This window comes from Carassius auratus, unplaced genomic scaffold (assembly GCF_003368295.1).
Source record: "Carassius auratus strain Wakin unplaced genomic scaffold, ASM336829v1 scaf_tig00000254, whole genome shotgun sequence".
Taxonomy (NCBI): Eukaryota; Metazoa; Chordata; class Actinopteri; order Cypriniformes; family Cyprinidae; genus Carassius; species Carassius auratus.
Genome location: NW_020523286.1, coordinates 367,058 through 383,303, shown reverse-complemented (window position 1 = coordinate 383,303; position 16,246 = coordinate 367,058). Strand labels below are relative to the sequence as shown.

General features: G+C 35.6%; 1 protein-coding gene across 1 annotated transcript in view; it reads left to right on the top strand.

The window, feature by feature from the left end:
* The first annotated feature begins 5,739 nt into the window (after positions 1 to 5,739).
* The window catches only part of megf6a (multiple EGF-like-domains 6a), a 32,634-nt gene continuing 22,127 nt past the window's right edge, over positions 5,740 to 16,246 (top strand). The window contains exons 1-2 of the mRNA XM_026241713.1: positions 5,740 to 6,117; positions 12,535 to 12,657. Coding sequence (XP_026097498.1) covers positions 5,958 to 6,117; positions 12,535 to 12,657 — 283 coding nt within the window. The 5' untranslated portion in view covers positions 5,740 to 5,957. The remainder of the gene's footprint in view (positions 6,118 to 12,534; positions 12,658 to 16,246) is intronic.

Sequence of the window (16,246 nt, the reverse complement as noted above, 5' to 3'; positions counted from 1 at the left end):
GATCCTGCAACTAAATTGTGTCCAGCTTTCTCTGGAGCAAGAATGCTTACTTTGTTCATACTGTAAAATTTAATGACCTTTCACTCTCGAAAACACTAGGGGGAAAAAGAAATGGCATAGTAGCTTTTCCACGCCAGCTTTCCAATTTTGCTTATTTGAAAGGCTGCATTCCCACAGCACCACAACCACTTACGGTTTTCCACTGCTAGACACTTAACACCTCCCGACCTCTATTTTATACACACATGAACCAGTGGGAAAGAGTTTGCTCTAACACTAACCAAACACTTAGAGAGAATGGAGAGACCTGTTAAATGTATGTAATATTTTGTGTAATTTGCATTTTCATAAAAAAAAAAAAACGATTGGAAATGTCACACCAGTCAGGTGTCTGTCAGATATGCACAATAATTCCTAATAAGCATGCAAGAGTTCAGACAGACACTCCCTGCTCCGTTAGATCTGCTTTAAAGTGTTTAGGACTGGTCTGTGGACTCTTGCTAGTGTCCTAAACCTGAAGCGTCTCTCATTAGATAGGATAAGCTCGGCTTTGTAATCACACTTAGTGAACAACAGGGACATCAAAAGGTGCTTTGACTGCTGACACTTCACTTGAGAGACCAAAGAAAACTTCCTCTTTAAGTACTGGGTAAGGCATGTAGCCATTGGGAGTCTTTGTCCAGAGCAGACCTTCATACCACACAACCTCTATTTAGGTCAGTAACTGAAAACACAAGTAGTACTTGGGTTCAGTACATGAGTAAATAGTTTTGTTCAAACTGAGTCTATTAGTGGTGATGGTTAAAATTCCTGCATATTCATTCGTTTGGTGAGCTACTCCTTTAGCACTGATTTATGACATGGATATTACTATCATGTTCTTTATATGCTGAAAGGTGTCACAAAAAATTGATGTGACTGCCACATGCATCATTGCATTATAAATAATACATAGTTTTGTCTCCACACCCTTAATTTAAGTGAAATGAATGAGACTACATCGTCAAATTATCTTACATTTTGGATCACATTTGCTTCCACAGTAGGAGTTATTTTCTTCCCACAAAGTGTGCTGGATAAAGAAAGGTTATCAAAACTGTTTTCATAAAGACATTCCACAGTAAATGCATACTTCCGAGGCTACAGTTCATTTATCTAAATGGTTTATGTTCATTCACATCTGCATGGGTGATGGATCAGTCCAAAGCTACCATCGGCCAATAATATACAATTTGTGCTATCTATATGTCCATCAGTAAGACTTGCTTTTGAGATAAAGAGGGAGGTTTGGACTATATTATAAATCAAGACCGTTTGCACGGTTTGCATTACGTTTTGGCAAAAAATTTGGGTCTTTCCTTCTCCTCATTAATCAAAGGAAATATTAGTGAGTTTAACTGGCAGTGCATTAGACTATACAGACAACTTACTGTATTAGATACATGAAGAAGCATGACTCTTTTTATCAGCTTTAGTCCATTTTGAGAAGCCACTTTACCACTCAGCAACCAACATACTTAGCAAACCACATTTTTCCATCTCACTCTAATTGTTGCAGGGCATAATATCTCCTAGGAAGTTCCTCTCAAAGAACTGCAGCTCATAAAGATGAGCTGAAAATCCTGCAACCTGAGATGGGTTTTATTGCATATGTGAGGTTTGCTGTGAGATCAGTCCTGCTGGCGAGAGGACGGCGTCATAAATGTAAGGAACATTTCTCCCTCTGTAATCTCCCCAGAGGTCACAGATCCATGGAAAAGACGGAAGAGCTTCTGGGATACTTCCAACGCTAAGACTTGCATTGTGAGCACTGGATTTAACCAAATTACTGACTAAAGTGGTGGCATTGTGAAAGCCAAAGGCATGAACGGTTCCTTTGGTATACATCTGTTTCAGTCCAAATGTCCCATAGCGTTTATAAGGACTTAGCAAAAACTTTTACATAATATTCCTTAGTAATAATTGTAGTGTGTTTGTGTGAGTTATTTATTAATTTTTTTGTATTTTTTGTTTTATTATTATTTTGCTTTGCTTGGTTTTTAATTTGCTTTGCTTTGTGTTTCTCTGTTTTGATTTGACTTGCTTTGCTTTGCTTTGCGTTGCTGTGTTGTGTTTTGCTTTGCTTTGTTTTTAATTTGCTTTGCTTTGTGTTTCTCTGTTTTGATTTGATTTGATTTGATTTGATTTGATTTGATTTGATTTGATTTGATTTGCGTTGTGTTGCGTTGAGTTGCGTTGCGTTGGGTTACGTTGCGTTGCTGTGTTGCGTTGCGTTGTGTTTTGCCTTGCTTTGATTTGTTTTGCTTTGTGTTTCTCTGTTTTGATTTGATTTGATTTGATTTGATTTGATTTGATTTGATTTGATTTGCGTTGTGTTGCGTTGCGTTGGGTTACGTTGCGTTGCTGTGTTGCGTTGCGTTGTGTTTTGCCTTGCTTTGATTTGTTTTGCTTTGTGTTGTGGTACTTTGTTTTGCTTTGGTTTGCTTTATTTTGTTACTCATAAAAAATCTAAGTTTGATATTAGTTTGAAATCAAACAATAATTAAGATACCCTCTCCATTTCGCAAGACACATTGACTTTAAACTATAGGCCAGGACTGTCAGTATCTTTATGAACTATAGCTGTGTATTTTTTGTGGATCCCCGACAAGTTACCTGGCACATCACCGAAGCTAAATGGCAACAGTCTAAATATTTAGCTGAGCTGAAACTGGCAGTCTTCTTGACATTCAATCTAAATACAGCAGCTTTGATAGATTATGTAAAAACAGCTCTCTTTTAACTCTCTTAACTGCTTACCTTTAACATCTGAGACACCATATGATTTATGGTTAATCACTGGAGGGATAATTGGAACAGCTTCAGTGCTGCAAGATATATGGTCTATTTAACTTAATTCATGACCTAATGAAGATAATTAAAAAAATCTATGTCCTGTAAAATGGAAAGCTTTTTTCTTGAAATTCAAGTTGAAAATCACCAAGTGTATTTGTCCGTTTAATGCTTCCCAGTCCTGAAGACCTATGCCAGGCAGATGGCAGGAAGATTCAGTTCAAGAAGATTGATATCTCATACTGTGGCAGAATGGATTTCTGCAGACATTTTAGAGTTACGCTGCTCTCCTATAAAACCGATTAAGCAAAGTCCTGTTCTTCATGAGGATATTTAACCAGAATCAATCACAACTGCTGTGACCGTTCAACTACTTTCATTCAAGCTAGTTACGTTCTAACTAACTGCAGATTCGAGGCAATGCGCTATATCTGCTCTGCGAGTTTATACTGGACCATGATCCTGTGTGTCTCAAGACACATGTGGACACTCTGAGATCTGATCTATGCAGGAGAACTGATTGTTTTTGTACTCTCAGTCTCCCCAACAGATCCTCTATCCTTGTGAAGCTGACTGTAATTTAATGGGACTGATTTAATGCTCAGTTTAGTTTGATGTATTTTTTTAGGATCAACGATTTTGGTTCCAACAAACCAAATAAAAAATGAGCAGGTGATTTTCATTTCTCATTCATATGCAAGACTGAAGCAAGCATATATTTTACAATCAGCATAAAATCATGTGAATAATGGATTTTTCAAATGTTTTCCAACGTTCTTACTGGAAGTATAAGGAAGTTCAATGGCAATGGACTGTGTTTTCTATTTGTTTTCTTTGTCAGTGTTTCCCCAACAATTTTTATCATTTTTACTTGCTTCCAAAGCCTCAACAATAAGGGATTTTCTACACTTCAGTGACACCAAATCAGAAATGTGTCAATTTGGATAAAACAGACTCATAAAGCAGAGCATTATGCTGTGAACGTGCATAAAGCTTTACAAACATTATTTCACACATTATTTAAATTCTGAAACAGGATTGAGAAATGAGAAGAATCACAATTAGCTTTTGTTAATAACTATTAGTAGTTTAAAGTAGTAGCAGCTTCAAAATGATTCATTTGATGTCTTTTCTTAGTAAATATTTATATATGGACTTAACCTCCATATGATGTCATTTGATAAATTTGTCATTTTTGATGTAAATAGTTTAGTTTTATTACATTTTTTATCTTAATATGCATCATAAAAATGTAATGAAATGATTTACATTGTAAATAATAAATACAATTTAAAAAGAAAACAAATGAAAAAATTAAATCAATTATTAAAAAAAAAAGTAATGATGTTTTTTCTTCTCAATAACAGCTCTAGTTTTATATTTTATCTATGTTAAGTTGTAACCCAATGGTTCCTGCTTAAGTAGGTTTAATGTGTATCATTTGTTGGATATTACTGTTTGTCTGACAAACATGAAGTTTTTTCTCTGAATAAATAGCTGCAGCATGTGTAATGGTGTGTTTTACCATTGTATTGTGTGCATCTGTGAGTTTTCTTCTGTAATTTAGGGAAGCCTCTGTGTGTCCTTATTAATGTAATTTAATCAAATGGTTTAAGATGAGTCTTAACCCACACCTGGCAGCAGTTTAGACCGCCTCACTGACACAAAGGCATTCACACAGAGAGTACGACATGCAGTGACCTTCCTTTCATCTGACTCACAAAACTCACATGAAAAGAGACGCTTGAATCGTGTCCAGCTGCACCTTTAAAACTCCCCTCAACCTTCATACTCTCGGAAAAACTGATACTACGTTGGTTGCATGCTTCCCCTCTTATTTTTCTCTACACATTTCCTTGTCCTTGTCACTTAAGATAGATTACTGTCTTGTTCAAGATGCAAGATATCTGATACTGCAGGCACATATGCCATGTTTGGACTGGTCAGGCTCTTATTCCATGACTTACAGTATCTTGGGTTTGTAAGTCTATACCATGTTTTGATTAAGTTCAGCGTTTTAGCTTTTCTTTGGTTCCCTTTACCCTCCTGTAAAAAAGTTTTCCCTCAAGGTTCACTGCAATGGCCCAACAACTTGTCAGATTAGGGTTATTTGTGACTCATTTGTATTGCTGTTCAACTTCTGAACTGTAGAAAAAAAGTTGAATTGATCTAAAGATTATTAATAACCCAGGCTGTATATATCACTGAGCTAATGACAGCAAAGGCTATATGAGAACTCATGACTGGGGCTCTTTCATATTTTTAATAAAATGATCTCATGACAGCTGTAAAGGTGGTTTTATAATTGAGAAAGCCCATATTTGACTAATTTGATTATTAAAAAGTTCAGCTTCCTGTTCTTATTTCCTCACAAAAAAAAAAAAAAAATCTGATTAATCTGCTTTGTGACCAATTATTAGCATACTGGCTGTTTATTAGTACTTCTAAAGCTTTATATAGAATTGCTCTATAGTCCATACAGTGTTTAAAGCAACTACATCAAAAGTAACTGTGTAGTCAAATTACAGAACATTTCAGAGTAATCCCTTATTTAAAGGGATTACTTATTTCAAGGGAAATGTAATTAAAGTGCAGTAAAAACGATTTAGTAATGCAATAAACCCAACACTGTTCCCAATGGCCATAATGAATTTGATAACAGCCAAGATGAAAAGAAATACTCAATATAGTAAAAGCAAAAGTGACCAGAATGTGAGCCCAAATTAGAAAATCTCCACTGTTCACTGTTTTGTTTTGAGGGCACATTTCATACAAGATCTGGTAAACTTCAATATCTAAGAGAACAGGAGGGAGGAGCAGAGACAGACAGGAGGTGGGACTGCTGAGGCCTGGCCTGGACACAGGCGATGGAGACATAATAGGAGAGACAGAGCCACGAGAAACTACATGTCTGTCAATGCCGAGAGAGAGAGAGAGAGAGAGTGAAATTACTTGATTCTGCTGCCAGGACACACAGCTTATTTAAATAGCTTCTCAAGCCCACAGCGGCAGTTGTTCTCTACTGTTGCATAATGGACATGCTGAGAGTCTGTTTATACTGTTTTGTTTGCATAATCGTATTTCTTTCTGTTTGAGTGAGGTCTGCAACACATTGCGCTTGGACAATGCTGTCCGGGTGGCTGAGGTTAGTGCTCATATTTACTTTCTGGACTCAGCTGGTACCATGTTTGGGTGCTGGAAATACACGTTACCGCTACTATCACAGGAACTGCTACACCTGCTTCAATGGATATCAGGGATACAACTCAGGACACCTGGGAGCAGGTGAGTGTTACTGGATTCACTGTTAATCGATTCAGTTGATTCAGTGAACTGATTCCCCTTGGTTAAGGGAATAACAATTACTGTTATTAAGCATTCGATTTTCAGGTTTTCGCTATTTTATTTTGTGGTTTTCATTTTGTTTTTCCTACTCGGAGCCGGAATGTGGTGGAACGCATTAGTTTAATGACTGTACGAATTCAGAGAAATTCTGGGACAGTGCTCAGTCATGCTGTATGATTTGGTACCGCTTTGGCTGTGACCAAAGAAGCTTCTTTCAGCACTCATAATTCACCATGAAGGACTGGAGACGATAATGCCTTCACTCCGCCGTGAACAGATGTCAGATGTGTAACAAAACAAATAATAAGCTGCTACATTAGTATTTGCCAAATAAGACGAATGTTTTGTTTTCAGCTTTAGGAACCTGCAAAACTGTGTAATTTAGACTTCCTAGTCCTTTCAAGTAATATTTCACTTGCAATTTTGAAGTGAAAAAGAGTTTAGACTGTGTTGAAAAGTAATTTCTAGAGCTGGATTTATGGATTTGCTCTAGATTGAGGGATTGGGAGTATTAGGGAGACTTAACCAATCACTTTATCAGAGTAAACTAACTTAAGCTCAGCATTTGACAGTGATATTTTTGGTAAAGTAAAAAAAAACTGCTTTTTCTCCCATGCCTGTTATTCATTTGGTGAAAATAAGGTCTGTTTTGCATGTAAAGGATGATTTGTAGGCTGTTTGGGATAAATGAGTTTTAAAACAACCCAAGGGTTACATCTTTTGCAACACCTATGAAGATGACACTAAGGTCATGGAAAGACAAGAATGTTCCGGCATATACAGTTTATTTAACTTCCATTCTTTCTTTCTCTGCCAAATGATGTGAAAGACAAGTTGATTTGTGTTACCTGTGGGCAAAACGATTAAAGAAATTAAAGAATCACAGAGGTTGCATTTATTTGATCAGAACAATAGTAAAAATAGTAATATTGTGCAATATTATTTTAAATATTTTTTTTTCATTTTGATATATTTTTTGATGTATGTAATTTATTTGTGTGATGGTAAAGTTGAGTTTTCAGCAGGCATTATACTCCCATCTTCAGTATCCTTCAGAAATCACTCTGATATGACATTGTTTTTGTCGAAACTCAGGATGTAAAAAAAAAATGATTTCTTTAAATAGGAAGGTAGAAAGAACAGCATTCATTTAAAATAGAACTCATTTGTTAAATTATGTATGTCTTTACTGTCAATGCATCCTTACTGAATGAATGAATGAATGAATGTATTTAAAAAACAAACAAACAAACAAACAACAACAAAACGAATTGACCCCAAGCTTTCCAACTGTAGTGTATATTACAAATTCTTGCAGTTAGAATTAATGGTCTCTTTGACTTAATCTGGGTCTTGTAAGGTTTGAGGTTCCAAGGTTTCCGTAATAGCCTTCAACAGAGAGCTGGACTTGAATGAACGTGCTCCAGGGTAATGCTCTCTTACACGGAATGCAAGATTAAGGAGAAACGTGTTTTGGATTAAAGGGAGGCTGCTTGACATAATCAGTCTGCAGTCAGAGATGTCCACTATAAGAATTCCTCTGATCTTCTTTATTTATGAATATTGGACTAACATTTTGCCTCCTGATTTGCTATTTGATGTGTCTTCTTTACTCCAACAATGTGGAAGACAGACTTAGATTCTGGCATCACAGAACTATGCATTTTTAAGACCCACTTCCCTGGCAAACCGAATTTGACGGTCTTCACACAAGCCTGTAATGTTTGTAATACAGGTAGCAGTGCAAGATTAAAATGTGGCTCGCATCTGTGATATCAAGCCAGATCTTTGCTAAACTTCAAAGCAAAGGTCTTTGACCTCAACTCAGGGTTATCGTGATAAGAAGCAGTTGTTTTTCTAACCTGTAGACCTGAGGAGTTCAAGTTCACATATGTCATTGGTTTGGCCTTCCTATTCAATTGCATGTGTCCCAGCTGTACCTGACATAACTGCAGGGCCAAACAACATCACATTTGTTATTTTGGTTGAAATGTGGGTTGCACTGTTACCTTCTGTGGGATCCAGAAGTCTGAGACCAAAGTTCTGAGATTTAAACCTGGAAATAAATTTAGGCCCCGTCCACACGGAGACGCGTTTCTGTGTATACGCACAAATTTTTTATCGGATAGGCGTTTCGTCCACACGGATCCGGCGTTTTCATCAGGTGAAACCGCTATTTTTTTAAACCGGGTCCCAGAGTGGATAAATTTGAAAACGGCGTCTTTGCGTTTTCGTCTGGACGGCTAATCCGTATATTTTCTGAAACAATGATGTCATCAGCCCACGTCTCCCCCCTAGTCAGACACCTCTACGTCACGTAACAGCAACAAAAACATGAACAAACACTGAACGATTGTCCTTTTATTAACTAACATTAACACTAATTAATAAATGTATTGTTCCATGTTTGTGTACCACACGCAAGGTTTATGAGCATAGTCCAAGTCTTCTTCTGTGTTTTAAGTGTATCTCTGTGGCAGAATTACAGCGCAACATACTGGTCTGGCATGTATACTACATCATTTTGCGGTTTCGTGTGGACGCGGATATTTCTTGAGACGAGGAAAAAAAAGATCGGATTGGGGTAAGCTCCGTCTCCGTGTGGACGGGGCCTTAGTTTGACATGAATTGTGCAAATGTGTGGCATTGATCATATCAGTGAATCAAATCTTCTTGCTTCCACTGAATCTCAAGCTGCTCTTGTGGAAGAACTTGTGGAGTCCATGCAGCTTGAGTGCTGCTGTCATTAAAGCAACTGAGAGAAATTAAGATATCCTGAACATATTTTTTTATCTGACTGACTATTTAATTATTAGCACATAAAAAGAAATGTCAATGTTTTCCTTGATTAACTTAAAAGTATATTATCACCTTATTTTCATTCATAAAACTTAAATGTAAAACTTAAAGGAAAACATAGAGTTGAACAATTAAACTTCTTCTTATACCATTTCCTGTCTTCCATTGGTTGGACATGCAGATAGTCCCACCCCTAATCTCACACCATTGGTTGAGCCAGTTGCTGTGTCAGGCTGGTCGAGATGCTCATGCCAAAATAATTAAACAAATTTACTACTTATAGTTGTTTCTGCATATTAAAGGGATATTTCACCACTGGGGAGATGGAGTTTCAATAAAAGTTGTCTATGTATGCAGAAATTTTTTTTTTTTTATTTAAACATTGGTATATGACTAGAGAAAACAGTGAAAAAAGGCTGTGGTAAAAGACTTCCACACTCATTTAACTTGCAGTTTCTTTGCATTTATTTGTGAAACGAACTTGTAATTTTGGAGTGAAAGTTGTTTCACTGCTAAATTTTTGCTTCAGTGTACACACTTAATATTTAATGTAAAAAGTCTGCCTATTCACGTCTTTATATTCATGGATCTATTTTCTCCTCTGTTTATTTCACATCAAGCCTGTGTCCCTTGTGTCAGATAATTACTTGTTTGTTCTAAATCAAATATGGATTTCATCTAGTTCTTGGCTGTCTGTTATTACATTCCATTTGCAGTTGTTTGTCTGGCAGGAAAACCGAAATGATCCATCATTAGTAACAGTTATTTAAACTACATATTGAAATATTGAAAATCAGCATATAAGCCCTGTATTAACTGTCATCCAAATCTAAACCAGATTTGTTGTTATATGTCATTGTGGTTTAAATAACTAAGAGATAATATACAGCCAGATAATATCTGCTCACCCTGAAGGGGTTTATTTTAGGATAATGACCAGCTGACTGGACGTTATCCCCTATATGTCATGGCTTCTTACCATAAATAAATACGTGGACATAAAATACTGATTTGAGATTTAAATTTGTAGATTAGTTTTAAGCTTTTGCCAATAACAACGATCCATTACAAAGAGGAAAATAATCTGCCTAGCAACAAGACACAACATTACAATATTGATTTACTAGTAATTATAAATCTGAAATCTAAGATAATTTTTTGTGGACTAGCATATTTAGCAATAATGTAACATGGCTTCCTCTGGTTTAAGTGCGTTGAACTGAATTATTCTTCACATATTAATTATAGTGGACCTTTAATCTTTATTCTCTGCTCCAGGGCTGTTATTGCACTTAATCAAAGCACTTTCATTAAACAGAACTGCTCAGGGTCATACGGTCTGTCTAAATGCCTGGTTTAAAGTTTTAAGGTTCAGTCTTAATGAGTAAAGCCGCTGCAGTCAAGTGGACCATCACTTCCATCTTCCTGGCTAGTGGTATGGTTGCTTGAGATTTTCATTTAAGGCATGAATTATAAAAGCTAAAAGTTTTTTATACAAATATGATGAACTGTAGGTGAACGTATATGAACTTTCATATAAATCCACCTTCACACGCATTAACGCAACACAGGAAAGTATTGTATTGTAAGTAGGAGTTCTTGTGGAGTTTAAACTGGAATATTTAATGAATAAATGTGTCTGATTTCTTTAAATTTATCTCCAAAATATAAGCAGTTATGGAGACACCTCATTATAGTTTGCAGTAACTCATACTTTGAATTATCCCCTCCTTGGATTCTTCAGTTTTTGCCATGCATCCAACAGCTAAAAGTCTCTCTGGCTCTACATGAACTATATTTTAATGTATTGATATCGTTTGTCCTGGAAATCAGTCTTGCTTACAGAAAATTGGCCATTATAGTCTAAGGTTTGCTTTAAAATACTATTTAGTCCTCCATTCATTTATCCAAAAAGTTAATCGGCCAATTCATTTATAGATAAAGAGGATTAAAACAAGTACTATGGAAAATTTTCTCAAGGCTCTTTCACTATATCTCTTGGAAAGATATATAAAACAATAGGACAAGCATCCCTGTGAAGGGAGTTTATGAAATGTAGTAAAAAAAAAAAAAAAAAATGAAAATAATGTCATAATTTACACTCAACCCCCTAATGCTCTTAGTTTTTTCAGTGTAAATATATATATATATTTTGGAAGTTTCTTTTTAATAAATCCATTTAAACTGTATGTGTTATATATGTTTCAGTAATTACATTTTTATTATTTGTATAATTAACATCTGATTATAATCAGTCTTAGATTAATACCGATATATTGAAACAACTAATATCTACTCCCTGAATCAGTTCCATGCATATTTTAGGATGTTCATATTGATATTACAGATCCATATATAATATCATTGACACAGTCTGCTGGCATTACAGTTTCTCACCTGCAGAGCATTCACAGGACTGCTACAGATCTCTGATGTCTCTTGGATCATCACTGCACCTGTACTACACCTATCCAAAATCTCATCCTGCATCTTTTTCTTAAATAGGCTACTCAGTGGAATCTACTGTTGTCATGAATGTAAACTGAGTATGAAACTGGAGTAATGAAGGTAGACTGTATTGAGTCAAACATGCTTGCTTTCCCTTTCAAAATGTCAGATCTATTCAATCTCACTGTAATATTATGCTGCTGCCATATTTTATGGCAGTGTTTTGACCTTTTAAATGCACCATACATAGTTAACAAAAATGAAGTTTCAGCTTGTCATCATTGATCCTTACCTGATCGTTCTGCTTACTGTAATTAGATGAAGCATTGGCAATACTACTATAAAGGTCAGGGTGATTGTAAAACACATGGCCCGAATCAGACAGGACACAAAGAACTTATTCACTTGAAGATCTTTATAATGTGCAGATTGCATATTTCCACAGTTTCATAAGTGAACTTACGGTAACAACTTTTTGAACTGCCTAGAAGCAGTTTTAAAGGGATACAGTAGTTCACCCAAAAAAGTTACCCAAAAGTTGTCATCATGTATTACTTTTGTCTGTGAAACAGAAAAGAAGATTTAAAAAATTATGAAAAAAAGTAATAAATAGTCTGTGAGGGTGCGCATGTGTTACTTAAAAACACACTGTTGACAAAAATGTGGCAACAAGAAAATAACCATACACTAATAAAATCTATAGAGATTGGAATAAAATGAATTATTTATGATCCATGTTTTATTATCCACCTAAATTTATGGATTAAAACTTCATAAAATGTATGATCAATTACAAAATATTGGTTTCAGTTTCATCCAAGGACAATAATTATGACTTTAAAAGCATGGTTTTGATTTTGATTCAGTGTGTCAACGGTATCCGAGCTGCCAGCTATTGATTTTGGAGGTTAGAGGGACTTTTTCGTTTAAAAAGAAACAGAGTAGCATCTGACGCAGGAAAATAAATGCTTTTGCATATGTCTTGGATAAATTAATTAAGCAAGTCAGAATGACATTCCTTGTTTTCTTAGGTGAATGCTTTGAAAACTTGTGCAAGAGTCAAACCACATTCTAACATGTGGCCTCATGTGTCCACTTTTTCTTCCTCAGATATTGATGAGTGCCAGGTTCACAACGGGGGCTGCCAGCATAGGTGTGTGAACACCAGAGGCTCGTTCTACTGCGAGTGCAACCCGGGGTTTCGCCTGCACATAGACGGCCGCACCTGCATAGGTGAGTCGTTCGGGGGTCGAGAGAGGTCACTGACAGACTGGCCTGCATCCAAAGGTGTAGAGACTGTAATCATCATGGCCTTAGAACGGGTTTTTCTTTAAAGCTAGCAGGGGTCCCCACCTTGAGCTCTGTGTATGAGGGGGAATCAAAGAGCCTCTTGTTTTCTTAATAGTGGAATGTTTGCTACTGTACGGGTCTTGTCATGGTGAGTTTGTGATGGACCTTCGAGATAGACCAGACCACGACCCAACTGTTCTCTTGCCAGGCCTGCTATCAAACCATCACATCCATCTATTCAAATGTGACTGTTGGTGTAGAAGGTATCAGGTGAAATCCACCAATTCTGTTTTCAAAGGAAAAACACTGTGGGAATAAAACGTTCTTGCAAGCATATCAGTTTAGCTAATGGTGTTTGTGTTTGAAATATGTGGCGATTAAAAAAAATTTATTTTGAATGGTGCCATTCCAGAGCTAAGGAATTTCTTTATAGAAACTTTGTAAACATTAAATCAACATGGTAAATAAAAATGACAAACGAGGATACCAGTCAAATAACTTCTTCAAAGCCAATGCTATGCCACACAATGAGCATCTTCATCAGCTGGGGTGCCACATGTCAGCTGAAAAAGACTTTCATTTGGACATGACTTGGAAATGTTATAGCTTTTTTCCCTTGTAATATGGTTAGAATCTTGTGGTTTTCTGTGTGCGCTCATGGGGTGCAATGTTTCAGTTGGACTCTTGGCTCTGAGATTTAACACTTCACTGCCAAACAGCAAGTTTTATTAGTGTAAAGTACATGAAATTCTATCAGATTACTGAATAAATCTTTAATGGAATTTAAAATAGCATCTGATTATTCAGCGTCTGTGATATGCTGTTCATTACCATAGAATACTTTAAACAAGCAAAAAACAAATAAGGCATTGGATGTCTAACATAGACAAATGACATTTAAATCCCAGATGCATTCTGGGATCTGTTTATTATCTAATACTGATATTTTATTTGATTTCATCTTTATGTCAGTTTAACAATAATAGCAATGAAATGCTGTTGTATTTACAAAAAAACAAAAAACAAGTCAAAACCTAGAACATTCTTTTCAGTTTCCAAGACAGTTTGAAACAGAGGAAACATTTATATTCCAGATGCATTCTGGGATTTGTTCACTTTGCTGATTCTGCTGGTTCATTCTGCTTTAGCTGAATCAGCAGCTAAGTGTTTACCTTCCCAAGAGAGCTCCAGTCAGGCTTCAGGCTCATTTCTCAGTTTTTTTTTTCCGCTATCAAACCATCTCTTCCATAGAACCACAATCTGAACCAAAGCTGAGTGGGATGGAACACACTATGAGAATAAACCAGAAACAGATGCCACTAATTAATCAGTGAGGGTTTAATCCAGGATCATTTGGTTTTGGTTAACAGTCATTTGAGAAGTTGGTAATCTTGCTGATACTTCATGAGTTATGGCCAACAGGTAAGCCCTTAATTATTTTTAATTCATCCAAGGATTTTCTGCCAAAATAAATATTATAATTATCCTTTAGACACTGTCTCTTAAGGTAAACCGCTTTCCATCTACACTTCTCCAAAAACTTCTCCTGTTTCAAGAATTATCACTTTTAATTGATTATTAATTTAAAAAGAGAGAGAGTTGTCTCATTTATATAGGATTTTTTTAATGACATTTTCAAATATGTTTTGGACAGTGTGCAAATATTATTTGGAAGGATTTTTTAGGACAGACAGCTCACTCCTCCTCGTGAAGGATGACTGATATGCCTGTTATGCCAGTATATATTCAGTCTCAGTGCTGAAATATAGACTGTTCATGGCTTAAGGTTTGTGGTTTGGAGTATAACTCTCCTTGTGATGGTGACACATTTTAACAGTGATCTATATATATATATATATATATATATATATATATATATATATATATATATATATATATATATATGTACTGTAAGTGGAATTTGTAACCGTCATTGGATTTTTTTTTTTTCTTTTCTTATGTGTCAGTTAGTGGCATGGTTATCTGAAATATATTATTCCAAACTGTTTTTTTTTTTTTAATAAATGTTCAGCAGTATCTATTGAAGGTTATATATAAAACACTTGAAAATGTATAGACGTCTTTTTAGCTTTACTTTTTGTCTGCGTTCAGATGGGAAATATTTCCTATCCTACAACACAATTATTATTTTTTTCACTTCTAAGCTTACTTCATGAATAAATGCATTAAACTGGTCAGAAAGATATTTATATTCTTATAAAAGTTTACTATTTGAAATAAATATTTTTTTATTCTTCCAAAAAATATAAATAAAAATATTCTTGCAAACTGAACAAAAACAATTAAGCAGCACAACAGATTTTAACATTGATAATGTGAAATGTTTGAGAAATTAATAATAATAATAAAAAAATACAATTTAACATTTTTAAATATTATTTAAAATATTATTTCATTATATTGTTTTACTGTTTTAAAAAATCAGTATAACAATGAAAACAAATATTGCAGCCTTGGTGCACATAAAAGACATAAAAGTCATTTAGAAAACAAAGCAAAAAACATGCGGTTCTTCTTTTGGACATTTTTTACATGCTATTTAGTGCCTCAAATAAAACTTTTTTAAGGGTTTGATGCAAATTGAGCCTAAAAAGGACTTGTATTAACAATTAACGGTAGCACAACAGCATACTTACAGAGAGAGCCTCTGTGAAGGGCCATTTTTGAGTGCAGATGGCCAGAAAATTGACTGAATGAGATTACATTAACTGTACAGTGTGTTTACCTGGAGCTCAGCTGTAACCTTTGTCTGACCCTGTTTGATGAAAGAGGTGAGTGAACATTCAGAGGAAAAGGGTGGAGAAGACGGACTGAAAGGTGCCGACAGGACATCATCTGCCCCCCGCTGAATCATTAGAACCCAGATAATGAAAGAGCACATGCCCCAGTCTTTAGTCTTAAATCTTACACACCTCAGGATTTACTCCAAAAGTATCTTTGCTAGTCATTCAAGATCTAAATTACACAGTACAGGTTCCTGGTCATTCAGAGAGTATTCAATGTCAGTTATCAAACATTCACGTTGACTGTTCCCTTATCACCACACCAGATGGCTTTTTAATAGCGCAGAACAAAGCTGTTTAGTGGTATTTTACTGAATATAATTAATGATTGGTTTCTGTCCTGAGATGATTATCCTTTTTGAAAAACAGAAGAACGGCAACATCGCTAAGTATCACAACCCAAACACTTGAGTATGATGAGAGACTGTTTGTTTTTCCATCAAAGCTTCATTTCAGTCATCTGAAAAAAAAAAAAGGTCAGTTTGCAGTGAACTGCTTTCACTAAATGATTCAGCTTCTGAAAATAATTGCTTGGTATTATTTTGGATGATAAGTGAGAATGCTTTCGACAGGACTATGTTTAGAAAGCTGCCAGAAAGTTAAATAAGGATACACCAAATCCCACAGCCTGCTGAAACAGAAAATGGTTTTAAAAAGAAAGATCAGTGTCCAGGATTGGCATTGGTGTCAGCGGACAGGCTTCAGATCTGTAACAAATCTTTGAACCG